This window comes from Saccopteryx bilineata, chromosome X (genome assembly GCF_036850765.1).
Source record: "Saccopteryx bilineata isolate mSacBil1 chromosome X, mSacBil1_pri_phased_curated, whole genome shotgun sequence".
Taxonomy (NCBI): Eukaryota; Metazoa; Chordata; class Mammalia; order Chiroptera; family Emballonuridae; genus Saccopteryx; species Saccopteryx bilineata.
Genome location: NC_089502.1, coordinates 2,616,388 through 2,637,798, shown reverse-complemented (window position 1 = coordinate 2,637,798; position 21,411 = coordinate 2,616,388). Strand labels below are relative to the sequence as shown.

The 21,411-nt window shown below is 36.7% G+C and overlaps 1 protein-coding gene across 1 annotated transcript in view; it reads right to left on the bottom strand.

Moving 5' to 3' along the window:
• MCF2 (MCF.2 cell line derived transforming sequence) overlaps positions 1 to 21,411 on the bottom strand; it is a 132,328-nt gene that overhangs the window by 18,288 nt on the left and 92,629 nt on the right. Inside the window, 4 exon segments of the mRNA XM_066249968.1 lie at positions 3,853 to 3,919; positions 4,461 to 4,539; positions 6,216 to 6,308; positions 13,214 to 13,435. Coding sequence (XP_066106065.1) covers positions 3,853 to 3,919; positions 4,461 to 4,539; positions 6,216 to 6,308; positions 13,214 to 13,435 — 461 coding nt within the window.

The window sequence follows — 21,411 nt, the reverse complement described above, 5'->3', positions numbered from 1 at the left end:
GTTGATACTTCCTGCTCCTCCCCCTTCTCTCTTTCTCACCCTCCCTCCCTCTCTCTCTCCTCTCTCGAAAGTGAATGAAAAAAATATAAAAAACAATACTCGAGTTATATCAGCGTCTATGAAGTCAATTACTACATGAAATCTAAAGACTTTACTTTTGTAATATACAACAAAAGATTGAATACTGTAAGAATAAGGACTTCTACTGTGACTTTTAAATGGTTCCCTTAAAGTCTCAGTTGAACCAACACATTTTCCACCTAAATTTAGCTACCTTTGAATGATGATGTGCAACAAAAAGTGGGATTTTTTTAGAATATTAAATTTAATGGGTGACATAAATCAATATGGGTATATAGGTTTCAGGTAAACATCTCTATAGCATTTTAACAGTTGATTGTGTTGTGTGGCCATCACCCAAAGACAAATTACTTTCACTCACCATATATCTGTCCCTTTTTACTCCTTCACCCTGGTAACTACTACACTTTTATCTATGTCCATGAGTCCCCTTTTTATATATCCCACCTATAGTTCTTAGTATTTTTCTGATTTGTTTTATTTAGTACAATGTTCTCAAGGTCCATCCATGTTGTCATATATGAAAATATGTTACCATTTCCTATGGCTGAGTAGTATTCCATAGTATATATGTACCACATCTTCTTTATCCAATCCTCTATCAAAGGGCACTTTGGTTGTTTCCATGTCTTGGCCACCGTAAATAATGCTGAGATGAACATGGGGGTGCAGGAGTTTTTATATATCAATGTTTTTGAGTTTGGAGGGTATATACTCAGTAGAGGGACTGCTGGGTCATATGGTAGTTCTATTTTTAATTTTTTGAGGAACCACCATACTTTCTTCCATAACAGTTGTACTACTTTACATTCCCACCAACAGTGGATAAGGGTTCCTTTTGCTCCACAGCCTCTCCAACACTTGTTATTACCTGTCTTGTTGATAACAGCAAATCAAACAAGTGTGAGGTGGTATCTCATTGTAGTTTTGATTTGCATTTCTCTAATAACTAAAGAAGATGAGCATCTGTATAGCTGTTGGCCATTTATATGTCTTCTTGGGAGAAGTGTCCATTCAGGTCCTTTCCCCTTTTTTAAATTGGATTGTTTGCTTATTTGTTGCTGAACTTTGTGAGTTCTTTATGGATTAACACCTTATTGAAACTGTTGTTTTTAGATATCATCTCACATTTGTTTGGCTTTTTGTTTTATTGTTGGATTCTTCTACTGTGCAAAGGTTTTGGTTTGATATAGTCCCATTCTTTTATTGTTGTCTTTCCTTCCTTTGCCTTTAGGGTCAAAATCATAAAAAGTTCTCTATGGCCAAGGTTCAAAGTTTAGTACCTATGTTTCCTTCTATGTAATTTACTGTTTCAGATCTTATGTCTAGGGCTTTGATCCATGGGACAAGGTGTAGTCAAGTTTCATTCTTTTGAATGTGGTGCTCCAATTTTCCCAGAACTGTTTATTGAAGAGGCTTTCTTCTCTCCATTGTGTGTTTTTGTCTCCCATGTCGAAGATGATTTGTCCATATATATATGTATGTAGGTTTATTTCTGGACTCTCAACTCTGTTGCATTGGTCTGTATGTCTGTTTTTCTGTCATTACCATGCCATTTTGGTTATCATGGCTCTGTAGTATAATTTGAAGTCAGGTAGTATGATACTTCTGGCTTCATTGTATTTTTCTCAGCATTTCTTTGGCTACTCGAGGTCTTTTATGGTTCCATAAAAATCTAGTAAATTTTGTGTTTCTTCTTTTAAAAATGAGATTGGTATTTTAATGGAGGTTGCATTAAATTTGTATATTACTTTGGGTAATACGGTCATTATAACTATGTTGAGTCTTCCAATACATGGACATAAAATATTTTTTCATTCCATTGTGTCTTTTTCAATTTATTTCAATAATATGTTATAGCTTTTAGTATTTAGGTCTTTCACATCCTTTGTTAAGTTTATTCATAAGTATTTAATTTAATTTTTGTTGCAATTTTAAAAGGTTTTGTTTATTTTTCAGTTCATTTTCTCATGTTTTGTTATTGGCATACAGGAAAGCAGTAAACTTTTGTATATTGATTTTGTATCCCGTGACTTTACTGTATTTCTTTATTGTTTCTAATATACTTCTCACAAAAATTAGGGGATATCTCAAAAATAAATATGAAGCAATAAAATATCCACTAATTTTTGTAAGCAGTATAGTTTTTCGATGAAGTCTGGCTATTCTTTCTTTGTCATTGATTTTTGACAATTTTAATACCATGTGTCCAAACAGGTAATTTGTTTTAGGTTAAGGTAACTAGGCATTTTGTTTCTTTTTTGGATTCAAGGACCTAACTCTTTCCATTGGCTTGGGATTTTCTCACCAATTACTATTTGACTAGGCTCTCTATTCCCTTCTCCCTTTCTTCTTCTTCTGATATACCCATTATTCTTATATTATTCTTTCTGATGGGGTCAGATAATTTTTGTAGAGCTCTATTTTTTTTAAATTAGTAAGTCTCTCTCTTCTTCTTGTTGTAGTATCTCTCATGGCCTGTCTTCAATGTCACTGATTCTCTCTTCTATCTGCCCTGTTTTATTAGCTAAACTTGCTAGTTCATTTTTCAATTCATGTATTGATTTCTTCATCTGTGTTTTTAAAGTTTTAATCTCCTTGAAGTACTTGTTTTGTTCATTAATTTTATTTTTGAGATCACTAAATTGCCTATCAATGTTCTCTCACATTTCATGGAGTATTTTCAGAACTTCAATTTTGAATTCTCCACTGTTTAACTCCAAGGTTTACATTTGATTTAGATTGTTTTTTTAGAGAATTTTCATGTTCTTTCTACACTGCATCTTCTTCTTCAGTAGCCATGATGTTTTTTTCTTCTGCCTTGATGGCATTTGAGTGTGGTAATGTTAGAAAGTCAAACAAAAAACAACTGTAGTCGATTCTACTCATGGACCTTTTCAGGCAAGTTCTGAGACCAGCTGGGGTTCTTTTGCCTAGCTGGAGTTCTTTTGCTACATTATAGCTCTTCAATTTGTTGAAATTTCAAGGGGAGTGATCAAGGGTATCTCTCATGAGCCATTACTCTCGAAAAAATGTTTTTAATAAAGTCATTCAATGATCCCTCTATCAGGCAGAGGATGCATGGTGAACTTCTACACCAAGGCTTTGACAGAAGAATGGTGAATCATTCTGCATACTGCAAATGTTCTATGGAAACTATACATAGAGGCAGAATATAAGGGCCACATCTCTAAACCAGGGATCATCAGTGCTAACTTTATGGACTACTACTTCCTCAAAGACTTTATAATTGTGTCTAGCTATAGTTCCTTCCAAACATCTATACCTCATCTTTAACTACATAAAGAGAGACCAAGTCACCAGCAAGTGATTTCCATCAAGAGACCACAAAGATATGGGCCACTAGATGTTCCCAGTCCCTTATCATTTTTACAACTCTTTTTCTCTAGTCAGATCGAAAGTGAACAAAAATACTTTGAAGATAAATTCATGAGTTCACCCACTTTTATGGTAAGATGACATACTAACTCCACCACCCCAAATATACTGAGAACAAAGCATTTGAAATCATGTGTAGCCCAAACAATCATATTATTTTTAATGTTAAAGGAAATAATTATTTACCTATTAAGGCCTATCAGTCTCCACGTATAAGGATAGAACTGAGAAAATGATATGTTTATGGATATTGATGAGTTATTGCTAAAGGGCCAGGTACTCTTTGTTTGAGATGCTTAATTATACTGTTTAATGTTACAGAGAACAAAGAGGAGATTGAAGGAGTAATGGATTTAAAGAATAACCACTTACTCATTATTCCGCTGAGACGAAACCTGTTCCTGTTCAGTTAACTGCTTACATTGTTGTTGTTGTTTAACTATGGAATAAAAAAAAGTTAATATAGGTTTCATTCACAAGCTACACTTCTTTCTTCCTTAAAGACCAATGACTTTCAAATGCACACACACACCCCATTCCATTAGAGTTAACCTTCACAGACTTGAACTTACTAGAAGGGGAAGTCAGTCTGAACTTGGAATATGGAAAATGGTTCAACAATATAATATTTCACTCAAGACATTCAAGTGTATATTACTAGAACTATTCCCACCCCAATTTTACCAAGCACTGGTTAAGCGAGGTACTACACAAAGACTCAGAATTAAAACAGTCTATTTGATATATTATTTCACAACTGCTTCTCAAGCACTGCAGTTCATTTACTAATGTAAAGTTTATTCTTCAAAATAGTTTAAATAATGCCATGAGTCTTGATCTTCTACCAATTATGTTAACAAACCTTTTCATTGTAAATAGTACAAAGTATCAGCTCCATTTTCTGTAAAAATTATCAGAAAATTTGAGTCAATGAACTATTATAGTACTTCTTATTCTGAAAAATGTATGCTTAAATTTACCTGTCATAAGTTCTTGTTGCTTCAACAAAATACTTCTTATTTCTTTTAACCATATCATTTTCACATCTGTATTCAAAGCCTAAAGATTTTTTAAATGAAAGATGTGTCCTTAAAAAATAAAAATGCTTTATAACAAAACCAATGTAATTAAATGTATCAAACATGAAGCTGAACATAAATCCTGAACCACCATATTAAAAATCCAACGTTTTGATTCTTCAAACTTCTAAGAATCAAATAAGTAGCTATCAAATTAGATGAAGGAATAGTCAAAACCGTTTTGAAATTGCCATTAGCCTGGCCAGATGGTGATGCAGTGGATAGAGTGTCAGACTGGGAGACGGAGGACCCAATTTGAGACCCCGAGGTCGCCAGCTTGAGCACAGGCTCATCTGGCTTGAACAAGGCTCACCAGCTTGGACCCAAGGTCGCTAGCTTGAGCAAGAGGTCATCTGATCTGCTGTAGCTTCTCTGATCAAGTCATATATGGGAAAGCAATTAATGAACAACTAAGGTGTCACAATGAAGAATTGATGCTTCTCATCTCTCTCGTTTCCTGTATGTCTGTCTCTGTCACAAAGAAAATAATAATATAATAATAATAAATAATAATAATAATAATAATGCTCACAGAAAGTGTGAAATATAGTCTCACTTCTTTTTCTTTGTAGAAGGTTATTTTAAAAACATAAATGTTTTTGCCTGACCAAGTGGTGCCACAGTGGATATAGCGTAAACTTGGGACACTGAGAAACCAGGCTCGAAACCCTGAGGTCTCCAGCTTGAGCAGAAGGTTGGAGGCTTAACGCTCAAGGTTGCTAGCTTGAGCAAGGAATCACTGGCTCAGCTGGAGTGCCCTGGTCAAGGCATGTATGAGAAGCAATCGATTAAAAACTAAAGTGACACAACTACTAGTTAATGCTTCTTATCTCTCTCCATCTTATCTCTCTCTGTCTCTCTCTCTTTCTTTCCCACTAAAAGAAAAAAATGTTTTTATGTTTAATTTTGGTAAAATTAAATTATTTCCACTGTGTCTGAAGAGACAATTCTATTGCAGAGTAATCCTGATAACTGACAAAGGCATTGCAAGCTTCCTTAAATATCCTTTCATTACTTACAAGATAAATTTGGTAAAAGATAGCAAGAAGCCTTTATATCAAAATCAAACTGAAAAAAACATGTTTTTATACATTATAATCACCTTGTTTTCTTTGTTATTAAAACAAAGAAATCACTGGGCACTTTCAACAGATAACAGTACATTCACCTGTCACAAGTCATGATACAAATACTTATTGAAATGACAACATCCTCTCCCTTCACTCCTTCCCTCAAACAGGTTGGACCTTGCAGCACATCTGGCCAGGGATTTAACCATAGTCTTTAGAAACAACATATCAAGTCTAAATCATTACATTGCCATGTCTTGTAATTATGTACTCTCTGAATGCCAAGCACAAGAGAAAATCAGAAATGTTATTAACTTGTAACTCTAGAAACTTGATAGGGACAGAGAAGCACCTGCCAAGTTCTTGGCTATCAGCTATAGTTCATAAATCTCATAGTGAAGTTGTGAATACCTTAAAGCTCTAGAAAGCACCATAGGCATATTTCAATTAAAAAAAGTTACTGAGAAAACTGTTTATATCACAAAAATAATAATAAATAATATTTACCTAAGTGACATACATGAATGGAATGAGAAGTTTTAAATGTAACCAAAATTATTTCTAGAATAATTTTTAAATAACCAACCTGGACAATATAAACTTCTTCCTTCCCAGCATAGCAGATTTCAAACTTGCGATTATCTCCTTTTACATATTCAGTAATTCCAACTTTATCCATCTGTAACAGATGTCAAAATTTTCATGAACATTATATTTTAAATATAAAATTATATTAAACCTACCCTATCATATTTTAAATGAAATAATATTTCAATCATAGACCTTAGTATTCAAATGTTTTTACTGAACTATGAACCTACAGTACAGATTACACACTCTGTTCTAGGAATTGAAACAAAGCTTATAAATCTAAACATCCAAATAGTATAAGATTGAACTCTGTTATAAATTGAATACATACTATAAAAACAAGTTATTGTGTCAAATAAATTACTGTAAAATAATTAGACATCACTGTAAAATGTCATCCAAATTAGTTATTTTTAATAATTATTTGCAAGATAGGTTAGCCTTACAAATTATTACTTCTCTCTGTAGAAACCTTATAAGTTACAAACGTCAGATTTATGGGGCAGGGAAATACCATCCAGGTACACAAGGATCTTCTCTATTTCCACCAATCTCTCAGCCTCTCTAGAAAACAAGTAATCTGTCATGGGAGGATAATGTCTTTTTGCAACCAGTGAAACGTTTTTAAACAATATCCCTTCCTTACCACTATATTCTTTCTCCCTATGATTGTACAAAGCACAACCTCTTCCATTTTCATTAATTCTGTTCTGCTAATATCATGCATAATTCCATTTTGACCAATTTTACTCCTTTGTACACACATCCTCCTTTAGTCCCCTTCCACCTTCTCTTTTTTTAATTCCTAATTATCTAAAGGAATATCTGACTTTCTGTTCCATATATGAGCACCCTAAATGACCCTAATCAGGGCGGATAAGCATTAAAAGTAGTGCTAGTGAGACGCCCATACCAAGGAAAAGAAACTATACTTACAAATGAAATGTGATATATAAATGAAAAAGCCTATGATATCTACCTTGAACATACTCAGAAGTTATCTTCAGAATATCCAAAAAATATTTTTAATTCCTACCCAACCACTCTGATATACTTTTGCTGAAACATCAGAATTTAAGATAAATTATAATCTTATGTTCATTATCAATTTAAATTGATTTTGTTTCAATACATGATTTGTCTCAATACCATATTAAGTTGGAAAGCATGAGGCTTTGGAGTCCAAGAGGCTCAGGTTGGAACTGCATCTCCACTACTTGATTAAATGAGCTTTTTAAAGTTACCCTGGAAATCTAACCATTATATTTATCAGACAATATTTTTCTCAGTTTCAAACAATTCACTTTCTTTTTTTTTTTTTTTCTTTTTTTTTAATTTTTATGAAGCTGGAAACAGGGAGAGACAGTCAGACAGATTCCCACATGCGCCCAACCGGGATCCACCCGGCACGCCCACCAGGGGTGACGCTCTGCCCACCAGGGGGCGATGCTCTGCCCATCCTGGGCGTCGCCATATTGCGACCAGAGCCACTCTAGCGCCTGGGGCAGAGGCCAAGGAGCCATCCCCAGCGCCCGGGCCATCTTTGCTCCAATGGAGTCTTGGCTGCGGGAGGGGAAGAGAGAGACAGAGAGGAAAGCGCGGCGGAGGGGTGGAGAAGCAAATGGGCGCTTCTCTTGTGTGCCCTGGCCGGGAATTGAACCCGGGTCCTCCGCACACTAGGCCGATGCTCTACCGCTGAGCCAACCGGCCAGGGCACAATTCACTTTCAAATAATTCACTGGTATACAATCCATTTGTAATTTGTGGGTTGTATATATTTTTTTCAAATAACAAAATATAAAGGTTTTATTGAAAGATTTTTACTCAATACATTTTAACTGTATCATGAACACTTACTCAGTTTTAGAACCTATGGGCACAATTACAGGTCTAACTATATGAGTATAGTTATATAATATACCCTATGATAAACAATATATAATAAAATAAGGCTGATTTTACAGTTACAACCTGTGGTTTCTGACTCATTCGTTATATTTTCACTGATGAATCCTTAAAGCTATGAATATATTTTCTTTATTATAAAGCACTTTTGTCTCACTATGTCAAGTGTTCAGGACCCCAAATTTCTTTTTAATATTTTTATTTATTGATTTTTAGAGAGATGAGAGAGAAATAGAGAGAGAGAAAGTGGGGGGGATGAGAAGCATCAACTTGTAGTTGCTTTTTGTATGTGCCTTGACCAGGCAAGTCCAGGGTTGCAAAGTGGCAACCTCAGTTCCAGGTCAACACTTTATCCACTGCGCCACCACAGGTCAGGAAGAGTCTCAAATTTTAACTTAATTTTCTGTCATGAGGGAAGTGTGAAGGTTTCAACTACTTTGTAAAATGTCACCTAGTGGGTCAAGAATTCTAAAATTTATAAATGATAACTACCAATCTTAAGACTTTTATTTAAGTCTCTGGGATAAAGTTCAGGTTTGTTTGTTTGTTTTTTGGTTAGTAATATTAGTGACTGGATCTTGAATCATATTAACAAAAACATAGCTTGACTTAAGTGCTATGAAGCACTGAAAACAAGATACTGGGTATAAACCAGTAACTTAGCTGTACCTTGAAAACAATTTCTGAGTCAAAAAAGGAAAATGAAAATTATAATGAAATGCAATCAATATTTTAGATTAAAACTATCTGTGCACAGAATATTAGTATGTATTTATCAAGAACATACAAAATGAACAATATATATCAAATAAAGTAGAATGGTTGTTACAGGGGTAGATAAGATGTAAGTGTGGAGAATGCAGATAAAAAAGGAATGACAGAATGAAGAAAAGCAGGTTTTCCAGCAAGGTGTAGTGTGCTTGAGACCATGGAAACTGGAGCCACTGGCCTGGGTCTGAAACTGTATTGTACTACTTAAGAACTATATGCTCTTGGGCAACATACTCTCCTCTCTAGAACTTAGTTTTCCCATTCTCAAAATAGGAATAATAGGATACTAATAGTTCCTACCTATATGAAATTGTTATGTGGGTCAAATGAGCTAACAACATTTATAAACACTCAGAACAGTTCCTAGTATATAGTAAGCACTATGTTTGTTAAATTAAAAATATAGATGATAATAATAAGGCATATTCTGAAGTCTCTGAAAACTTCAAATTTCTCCATATGATTAACTTTAAGGACCTCAGGGATTAACCTTAGGGACCTTCCTTTGAATAGAAAGTCCACCTTAAAACAGCACACAATCATTAAAAAGTACATGGTCAGGCCATGGAAATGCAGCTTGATATTAAGGCCATAGTACACTGACAGTGAAAGAAAAATTACTTTGCTATAGAGAGCATCTGCCTTGATCCTTTCTAGCAAGGGGCAGACTTTGAAAACAGTAACCCAAATTATTACCTAACACAATGATTAGCAATGCTAACAATTATTTAACTCTAGAATATCATGATAGATAAGGAAGAGGAAGTAAGAACAGTGAGTCTTAAGAGATAGCCTAACTTCTATATTTCTCTGTCAGAGGTATGACCATTTGCCTAGTAAACCTGGTTTAAATCATTGCAGGTATCACTGAATAATCTCATTTATTATAAATACTAGGAATGTCTGACCAGGCAGTGGCACAGTGAATAGAGCAGCATCATACTGGGACACAGAGGACCCGGGTTCAAAACCCCAGGTCACCAGCTTGAGTGCGGGCTCATATGGCTTGAACATGGGCTTATCAGCCAAAGCACAAGGTCCCAGCTTGAGTGTGGGATCATAGACACGACCCCATGGTCACTGGCTTGAGCCCAAAGGTCACAGGCTTGAAGTCCAAGGTCACTGACTTGATCCCAAGGTCGCTGGCTTGAGCAAAGGGGTCACTCACTCTGTTGTAGCCCACCAGTCAAGGCACATATGAGAAAGCAGTCAATGAACAATGAATGAGCCACAACAAATTGATACTTCTCATCTTTCTCTCTTCCTGTCTGTCTGTCCCTATCTGTCCCTTTCTCTGTCTCTGTCGCACACACACATACACAGAGAGAGAAAAACACTAGGAATTATTGGGCATCAAAGAAAAATCAGACTCAGTTTTTCCCCTTCAAATAACAGGTATTTATTTCCTGTATCTAAGTCAATAAGCCCATCTGTCTACTTTCCATTGAAATGTTTTTTTGCATATATACCATCTTGTTTCCATGGTGACCATTATAATTTGAATTATCATGACTTATCACCTCACATCACTTCCCTCCTTACTCTAATGTACTCTAGAAATATTCTGTTGGTAGGTCTATCATTGTGACAAATGAAAGGTAATATGAAAAAATCCATACAAACTAAACACACTATATTAGGGTATTAGCTAGTTCATTCCACAAGTAAAACATGGACAAATGGATTTGGGGCAAGCACACTTATGAAGATAAAGTACTTCCCAAGAAAAAAGGTATACAGACAAGGATGTGAACCCTGTCCAAGATCACTTGCAAATTCCTGGTTCTCAACCAATGTTTATTAGAGACATAAAAGACCATTGGAGATTTGGGGTGCTTATAGTTGGGTTACTAATATCAAAGGAGCAAGTGGGCATTTGTTATAAAAACAGTGAGAGTTTTAAAGAAGTTGTGACACTGCTGTGGGTTCAGAAGTGAAGCAGGAAAAGTTGACAGTAAGAAGTTGGAGAACTAACTCTTATCAGGAAATGTGTTAGAAATAGCATGGAACTGGTGATCTTCTGGAAAGAGTCAATGCAAGACCAGCTTATCAAAAGGCCTTCTAACAGAAATACCTAAAGTTTATGTCAGGGCACATTTCCTATCTTCTTTTTTACTGCTGATAAAAATTTCATCAATTCTCACATGACCGGGGATGGTGCAGTTCATAGAGCATCAGACTGGGACACAGAGGACCCAGGTTCAAGACCCCAAGGTTGCCAGCTTGAGCGTGGATACATCTGATTTGAGTAAGGCTCACCAGCTTGGGCCCAAGGTTGCTGGCTTGAGCAAGGAGTCACTCGCTCTGCTGTAGCCCCCCAGTCAAGTCACATATGAGAAAGCAATCAGTGAACAATTAAGGAGGTGGAAGAAAAAATTGATGCTTCTCATCTTTCTCCCTTCCTGTCTTTCTGTTCCTCTCTGTCCCTCTCTCTGTCTCTGTAGAAAAAAAATTCATCAATTCTCAAATGCATACAATTATAAAATAATATGTTTGTGAAAAATGGCTAAAATTATAGTGGTCATAGAATCAAGGATAATAATTGTCTCTATTTTCCAAATTTCTTCTTTAACAATACAATATTACTTTTATAATTTAAAACTTAAAAGATAAAATTTATTGGATATAAAATATCAAATTTGCCTGACCAGGTGGTGGTGCAGTGAACAGAGCATGGTATTGGGAAGCAAAGGACCCAGTTTGGAAACCCAGAGTCACCGGCTTGAGCTCATTCAGCTTGAGTGAGGGGTCACTGGCTTGAGCGTGGGATCATAGACATGACCCCATGGTCACTGGCTTGAGCTCAAAGGTCGCTGCCTTGAAGCCCAAGGTTGTTGACTTGAGCCCAAGGTTACTGGCTTGATCAAGGGGTCACTTGCTCTGCTGTAGCCTCTTAATCAAGGCACATATGAAAAAGCAATCAATGGACAACTGAGGAACTGCAATGAAGAATTGATGCTTCTCATCTCTCTCCCTTCTTGTCTGTCTGTCCCTCTCCTGTCTCTCACTTTGTCAAAATTTAAAAAAATCAAATTCACCAATTACAGACTCGTGCAAATTGGAAGCACCTGTTGTCAAACATCAGAACCAGTTGGAGGGTATTATTGTATTGCCTGTGAAGTCCTCAAACAATATACCTCTCTTTTCATACCAAAGTAACAGAATTATAGTTTGGGTTATAAGAAAGAAGAAAGTAACAATAATAGGTAAGACAAGACAGGTGTAGACATGATTCAATCGTAGGTAGCCTTGAATATCCAGGAAGGGAGATGTTAGGGAATGTAGGAAGGAATACAAAAAGAAAGATGGGGATATGCTAAGCACATATCCGTTTTTACTTTTTAACGGATTTTAGAAAGAGGAAGGTATGGGGAGAGATGTGGAGATCAGGGGATGGAGAGAGGGAGAGAGAGGGGGAGAGAAGTGGTGAGAGGAGGACAGAGAGAGAGAGAGACATTGATTTATTGTTCCTCTTAGTTATGAATTCATTGGTTGATTCTTGTATGTGGCCCAACCAGGGATTGAATCCACAACCTTGGTATATAAAGAAAATACTTTAAGGACCTTAATCACTGGGTCAAGGCAGCACATATCTATTTGTAATTACACTGAGGAAAAAGAAGAAACTCCTTCTTGTCTCTTATGTTATAAAAACTCCATACTACCAAGACCAAGAACTCCACCCAGTACTACTGGTAAAAGTGCTAATGGGGGAGCCTGGATCACTTCTCATTATTTCAAACTATGCTCTGAAGAACACCAGGGAGCCCCTGTCAGGACTCCCTAACTTTGAAGTGAGAGAGGAAAGAATGGAGCCAAAGGTTTGTCCTCCCTCACTCATTTCAAGTAGAGCCATTCTGCTTTATCTGCCTTACTATATAAGACTTCCAATTAAGATTTCATAGGTTGAAGAAGGCAAAATAGGTAAAGAGGGTCAGAGGGGAAAAACATTCCAATTATAAAATAAAAAGTCCTTCAGATATAATGTACAGCATGGTGACTATAGTTAAAAATACTGCATTAGTAATTATTGTAAAGTTACTAACAGAGTAGATATTAATTAAAAGTTCTCATGTGATGATCGGTGTTAACTAGACTTATTGTGGTGATCATTTCACAAAACATAAAAATATCAAATTGTTGTACATGTGAAACTAATATAATGTTACATGTAAATTATACCTCAATTAAAGAGACTTTGTTTTAAAAGAGGGGTGTGTCTTAAAAGTATAAAACCCACTCATTTGAACTGAAAAGGTACACACACTTGAATACATATATAAAAGAATATTACATTAAGCAATCAAATTGTCTTACTTTTAAAGAATGCTTAAAACTGTATGATGGGTATCTACCAGAGCCTTCTCCACCTTCAACACGCCTTTTACAAAAAACAATGGCTTTTTCATACAAGAAAAGGTGCCGCTGCATTGGTTTGAATCTAGCAAAATCCTTCATTTTTGTAGCACCTTTCTTGTGTCCAGTCCAAACACTGAATGCACCATGCATTATCATCTTGCCCAGCTCATTTAAGTTTCCCTAGAATAGAAAATCAAAACTCATTAGCACAAGGCAGAGCTACATTCAGATTTCTGGTATCAACATTATAGTGTTTAGCTTGAACTACTAAAACTCTGAAGCATAACTGATGAAGTTTTTAAAATTTTATCATAATTTTTTACTTTAAAACATGTCATATGTCAATAAATTACAAAATTACTGTGCAGCTAGAAATCTAAGAAGCTTCCTTTACCCTAACTTTATGCCTCCAGTGGTGGTAGTTCAGATAGGGTAACTGTCCCCATCTCTTCCTCAGTCATGATTGGCAAAGGACATATACCAGTCCAAGTTGCCCCACTGGCTGGAGCTAACTCTAAAGATTTGATTTTTTTTCTTGCATATCTATCCTGGAATAGGACAAGAAACAACTCTTGGGCAATATATCTCCTTAGAAGAACCAAACATGAATTAAAAATTTTTTCTAGAGCAATGGTGCCGTGAGGAGCGCAACCAACAAATCTCCCAAAAATTTCAACAAGTTCATCAACCAGAGACAGAAAAATCTATCCATGGAGCATATGGAAGTTCCACACACTGTAAGCAAAGGTAGAATTGAGGGAAAAATTGAATAAATATATAATCAACCCTGAATGAAATAAGTCAGACAAAGGAATACTCTGCCTTCCTCACTAATCTGAGCAGAGGCTGCTTTCACTTGGAAATGAGGGGGGGTTAAGGGTGTGGAGGAAGCTAGGCTGCGGCACAAACATTCGTTCAAGCTCAGAAAAAAGTGTTCCTGTGGTGAATCAGCCCAGGTGAGCAGATGCCTGTGCACTGCGAGCAAACACGCATGCGCCGTGAGCAAACGCCCACGCACTGGGAGTAGCAGCTGCCAGTGGCATGCAGGGAGTGCACCAAAGCAAACTTCCCTATGCCCGAGCTTCTCTAGGCGGGTGGGGTGCCTCACCCCGCCATTCAAGCTAACAATCAAGCGTCTGGGGAGGGGTACGCGGGCAGCTTGCAGTCCTTTCTGGAGCAGATCTTTGGTTCCAATTGCTGAAATTAGTTTAACCCACAGTCTGCTCACCTCCCAACTGACCTATGTGGCTCTAATTGACAAGATCTCTCTCAGTTCAGTGATCTAAGACAAGAGGCATGATATTTTTTAGTATTTCTTGCTAAAGGGGTGGGGGCAACTTCTGATTGGCAGAGCTTTCATACTCAGGGGTATACACTAAAAAGAGGGACTTGGCAGATGTTAAGACATCCTGTACTGCAGGCAGCGACTAGGGCATCTTCTCCAAGCCAAAACAGGTTACAAAGTGCGGAAAGCCTGGGAGAGTGGTCCCACAGAGTGCTAGGCATGCTGAACAGGCCTGGAGGCTCATAGAAAGTCACCTTGAGAGCAATTGGCTCCCAGCCCCGCCTGATTACGCTGGTGTCCCTGACTGCCAGAGCCTTACCCAGAGCCCTGCGTTGAGTGGGGTAGAGTGGGTATTTGCCAGCTATTTGAGCCTCTTACTCCCCAGGCAGAGGCAGTGGTAGCCTCATAGGTGGATCATCAGGCTGCTAATTTAGGAAGGAGAGACTAGGAGAGGGGCTCCGGGAAAATGGACTCTCTCATTGTCGGAGCCTGCAAACGCTAACAAGCCTTAACTACCAATGAGACTGAAGCCTAATATATGACATTGCTGTAGAGTCTCATCAACTGCAAATCTCTACCTAAGCATGCCAAAGGGGCAGAGCCTGGGGTACAGAGTCACTGACCAGGAAGAGGGACAGGAAAGAAAAAGGAAGTTAACCTCTCAAAATCAAGAAAAATCCACAGATTTTAAAACTTGTTCCACTATTTTTTCTGTTTCTTTCATCTTCTTGCCTTTATTATTATTATTTCTATTTCCTCCACCTTGGTCCTTTTATTCTCTGCCCATCTTATTCTTTTGTCTTTTTGAACTATACTACCCATAAGTGTTACATTTTATTTATTTTCTTCTTCCTTATTCTCCATGAGGGTTACACTCCAAAACCCTTAACTCTCTCTATCTTTTTGTTTTTTTTCTTTTTTCTTCTTTTCCTTTTCCCCTTTTTCTTATTTCTCCCTCTCTATTAGTTTCCTCTTTTCTCCTTTTACCTTTCCTCTCATTTAATACTCAAACATGAAAAAAAATTTTTAATCTTGGACTCAAGTTTTTTTGTGTGGCATTTTGGGTGCTTTTTACTTTGCTTTTTACTTTGCATTCCCTCCAACTCAGGATCTCCATTCTATTTACTTTTTGCTCCACTTAATACAATAGTTCTTTTTTCTTTTTCCTGTTTCCCTCTTATCCCTCTCATTATATCTTAGTCGACCATCACTTACAAGCAAATCATTTTATACTTGACCCAAATTTTTGCCCTTTTTGCATTTTGTGAGTCACTACTTCCTTTTTTGCCCCTTGACAACTTCCCCCCAACTCAGGCCCTTCGTTATCGGCCGTTTTTGTTCCATTTAGCATAATATAATTCATAGTTCATCACAATATTTTCCTAAGGAGGAAGTGAGAGGAGGGGAAGAAAAGAAAGAAAAGGGGGGGATAATAAATTATTATTGGGTTTTTTGTGTGTTTTGTTCCAAAATTTTTCTCATTTTTTTACTTTTTATTTTTTTTTTACTTTTTATTCTTTATTAATTCTCTTTAGTGCTATCAACAGGACCACCCTCAGATGTCATTAAGAAAAAGGAAATCAAATATCATGGATACAAAAGATAGAGAAGTAGCACAGATAGATGTGGAAAATCTATGGAGAAAATATTTAATATATTGGAAACTTTGGAGCTAAATGACAGAAAATTTAAATTAGAAATCCTAAAAATATTCATATATATATATACAAGAAAACACAAAAAGGCAATTTAGGGAGCTCAGAAAACAACTCAATGAACACAAAGAATATATTATCAAGGAAATTGAAACTATAAAAACAAATCAAACAGAGATGTAAAACTCAATTCATGAACTGAAAAATGAGGTAACAAGCTTAACTAAATAGAACAGGCCAGATAGAAGGTAGGATTAGTGACATAGAAGATAAGGAACTTGAGGCACAATAGAGAGAAGAAGAGAGAAACTCAAAAAATTAAAAAAATTAAAAAGCCCTACAGGAATTTTCTGACTCCATCAAGTAGAATAACATAAGTATAATAGGTATATCAGAGGGAGAAGAGAAAGAAAATGTAATGGAGAATGTATTCAAAAAATAATAAATGAGAACTTCTCAAGTCTTTGAAAATAATTAAAGCCTCAAATTCAAGAAGCAAACAGAACACCAAGTTATCTTAACCCCAAGAATCCTACTCCAAGGCACATCATAATAAAATTGGCACTAACTGATGACAAAGAAAAAATTCTCAAGGCAGCCAGGGAAAAGAAGAATACAATATATAAAGGAAGGCATATTAGATTATCATCAGATTTCTCAGCAGAAACTCTACAAGATAGAAGAGAGTGGACCCCAATATTTAAAGCCCTGAAAGAGAGGAACTTTCAGCCAAGGATACTATACCCATCAAAGCTATCCTTCAAATACGAATGAGAAATAAAAACATTCACAAATACAGAAAAGATGAGGAAATTAAAAATCAGAAAATCCCCCACTCCAGGAAATACTAAAGGGGGTTTTTCAACCAGATTCAAAGAACAAAATAAAACAAAACTACAAGTAAAAACTCCACCAAGAACACAATAAAACCAAATTTAAACTGTGAAAACAAAAGCAAAAAAAAAAGGGGAGAGGATGGAGATTAACAGTAGCAAAGGACAATGAAATGCAGAAACACTCATAAGATAGGGTACTACAATAAATATAGTAGGTAACCTTTTCATTACTTAAAGGTAACCACTCTTGAAAAAACCACCAGAGAAGCACACGACTTAAAAAAGGTAGCAACAGAGGAAAGAAGTATGAAATACAAACAAACAAAAACAAGTGATAGAAAAAAAAGAAGAATCAAACAAGATAAAAAACTAACAGGAAGCAATTTATAAAATGGCAATAGGAAACAAACCCACAAGTGTCAATAATTACACTAAATGTAAATGAATTAAATTCACCAATAAAAAGACACAGAGTAGCAGAATAGATTAAAAAAGAAAATCTAAGTGTATGCTGTCTACAAGAAACACATCTAAGCAACAAGGACAAAAACAAATTCAAAGTGAAAGGCTGGAAAAAAATACTCCAAGCAAATTACATCCCAAAAAAACCAGGTGTAGCAATAATCATATCTAATAATGCTGACTACAAGACAGAAAAAGTACTGAGAGACAAAAATGGTCATTTCATAATGACTAAGGGGACAGTGAATCAAGAAGACATAAGAATCCTTAATATATATGCACCAAACCAAGGAGCACCAAAATATATAAGACAGGTACTTATTGACCTAAAAACAAAAACTGACAAAAATACAATCATACTTGGAGACCTCAATACACCGCTGACAACTCTAGATCAGTCATCCAAACAGAAAATCAATAAAGATATATTGGCCTTAAACGAAACATTAGAGCATCAGGATATGATAGACATCTATAGGACACTTCATCCCAAAGTGACAGAGTATATATTTATCTATAGTGTACATGGAACATACTCAAGAATTGACCATATGTTGGGCACAAAAATAACATCAGCAAATTCAGAAAAATTGAAATTGTACCAAGCATATTTTCTGATCATAAAGCCTTGAAACTAGAATTCAACTTCAAAAAGGAGGGAGGAAAAACCCACAAAAATGTGGAAACTAAACAACATATTTCTAAAAAATGAATAGTCAAAGAAGAAATAAGTGCAGAGATCAAAAGATATATACTGACAAATGAAAATGACAATACGACATATCAGAATCTCTGGGATGCAGAAAAAGCAGTAATAAGAGGGAAGTTCAGGGAGACCTGAAGATGGCAGCAGAGTAGGCACATGCACAGACTGCCAGCTCACACCACCGAACTGGATTATAAACTAATTTATGAACAATCAGCGTGGAAAAACAGATCTGGAATACAAGAACAGCTTTCAAAAACCAAGGAGCAAAGAAGAAGCCACAATAAACCTGGTAGGGAGCGCCTGAATCTCCCCTGCTTACAGGAACAGAAGGGGGGGGTGAGGCTGGGCTTTCACTCCAAGGAAAAGAGAAGTAAATACTGCTCACAGCCACTTGCCTGTTGATCAGGGAATGAGGTGCGTTGAAAGGGCCCACTTGTTTCCCAAAAAGAAAGGAGAGAGAGAGAAAAGGATGGTGAGGGGGAGAGGAATATAGGTCATGACATGAAAAGCTGACTCATTCAGTGCTGGAGGTGGCCATAATTGGGGGAGGGGCTGATCCTTCCACAAAGCAAAATACAAAAGTGCTTCCAAGTCACAGAGATACAGATATCTGTCTTGCTCCAATCAGCGCAACAAGAAACAGTTGAAAACAAGAAGTGGGGAGGAGGGGCAGTAACTCAGGTCTCTATGGAGATCTGAGATACACCTCCCCCTACTGAAGCTGAAAAAGCAACCTGCCCCAGAGAGATTAACTGGCAGAAGAGGACTTCAGAGCTTCAGGTCACAACAACCGCTTTCCTGGATACAGTTTGAAATAAGCCTCCTGCTGAGATCAGCAAACAAGACAATTACCTGTTAAGAAAACAAACAAGCCATGGCTGGTTGGCTCAGCGGTAGAGCGTTGGCCTGGCATGCAGGAGTCCCGGGTTTGATTCCCGGCCAGGGCACACAGGAGAGGTGCCCATCTGCTTCTCCACCCCTCCCCCTCTCCTTCTTCTCTGTCTCTCTCTTCCCCTCCTGCAGCCGAGGCTCCATTGGAGCAAAGATGGCCCGGGTGCTGGGGATGGCTCTGTGGCCTCTGCCTCAAGTGCTAGAATGGCTCTGGATGCAACAGAGCAACGCACCAGAGGGGCAGAACATCACCCCCTGGTGGACATGCCGGGTGGAACCCGGTCGGGCGCATGCGGGAGTTTGTCTGAATGCCTCCCTGTTTCCAGCTTCGGAAAAATGAAAGAAAAAAAAAAAGAAAACAAACAAATCAAGACTTCAAAGAAGCCCAAATCCTAAATCGGATTACAAATAATAGCTGATGCCAACCTAAGAAGACCTAGAAACAACACAAGTAAAAACTGGAGGCAGACAACACCAAGCCTAGACTCATCCTGCTCTACAAAGAAAACACCCAAACACCGAGACACAATGAGAAGACAAGGAAGTGCAATCCAAATGAAACCACAAGATAAACCTTCAGGAGATGAACTGAGTGATATGGAAATAAACAAACTTCCAGATGTGGAGTTTAAAATAATGATTGTAAGGATGCTTAGGGATCTTAGAACAACAATGGATGGTCATCACGAACACCTAAATAAAGAAATAGCAAGTATAAAAAAGGATATTGAAATATTAAAAAAGACTCAGTCAGAGATGACAAATACAATATCAGAAATGAAGACCACAATGGAAGGAAATAAAAACAGGATGGGTAGAGCTGAGGATCAAATCAGCGAGTTGGAGGACAACTGGAATGAAGGCATGAAAGCAGAGAAGAAAAAAGAAAAGGGACTCAAAAAGTCTGAGGAAAATCTTAGAGAGCTCTATGAAAACATAAAAAGAAATAAGGACCGCATCATAGAGGTTGCTGAAGAAGAAGAGAAAGAACAAAAGATAGAGGCTTTGTTCAACCATATCATAGCTGAAAACTTCCCTAAATTAATGCAGGAGAATCTCTCACAAATTCAAGAAGCACAGAGAACTCCACTAAAAAGAAACCTACACCAAGACACATCATAATTAAAATACCAAAGCTAAGTGATAAAGAGAAAATATTAAAAGCTGCGAGAGAAAAAAAGGCTATCACCTACAAAGGAACCCTCATAAGGATGACATCAGACATCTCAACAGAAACACTTGAAGCCAGAAGGGAATGGCGAGAAATATTCAAAGTAATACAGACAAGAACCTACAACCAAGACTACTTTATCCAGCAAGGCTATCATTTAAAATCGAAGGAGAAATATAAAGTTTCCTAGCCAAAAAATCCTCAAGGAACCAAACCAATGTTGCAGGAAATGTTAAGTGGCATGGTGTAAACAGATCAAAGTGGGAAAAGAATATAGCAAAAGAGGAATACAGCTTTAAAGAATAAAATGGCAATAAACAACTACATATCAATAATAACCTTAAATGTAAATGGATTAAATGATCCAATCAAAAGACACAGGGTAGCTGCATGGATAAGAAAATGGGATCCGTACATATGCTGTCTACAAGATACACACCTTAAAACAAAAGATGCACATAGGTTGAAGGTAAAAGGATGGAAAAAAATATTTCATGAAAATGGAAATGAAAAAAAAGCTGGGGTAGCAATACTTATAATAAACAAAATGAACTTTAAAACAAAGAATATAATAAGAGATAAAGAAGGCCACTACATAATGATAAAGGAAGCAATCCAACAGGAACATATAACTCTTATAAATATCTATGCACCTAATATAGGAGCACCTAAATATATAAAGCAGCTTTTGATGGATATAAAGAGTGAGATCAACAGCAACACTATAATAATAGGAGATTTTAATACCCCACTAACATCAATAGATAGATCTTCAAGAAAGAAAATTAACAAAGAAACAACAGAATTAAAGGACACACTTGATCAACTGGATTTAATAGATATCTACAGAACTTTTCATCCTAAAGCAGCAGAATATACATTGTTTTCAAGTGCTCATGGTACATTCTCTAGGATAGACCACATGTTAGGGCACAAAAGTGCTCTCCACAAATTTAAGAAGATTGAAATCATATCAAGCACTTTCTCTGATCACAATAGCATGAAACTAGAAATCAACCACAGCAGAAAAGCTCAAAATTCTCAAACACATGGAAACTAAATAGCAGGTTGTTAAATAATGAATGGATTAAGAATGAGATCAAAGAAAAAATAAAAAATTCCTAGAAACGAATGATAATGAGCATAC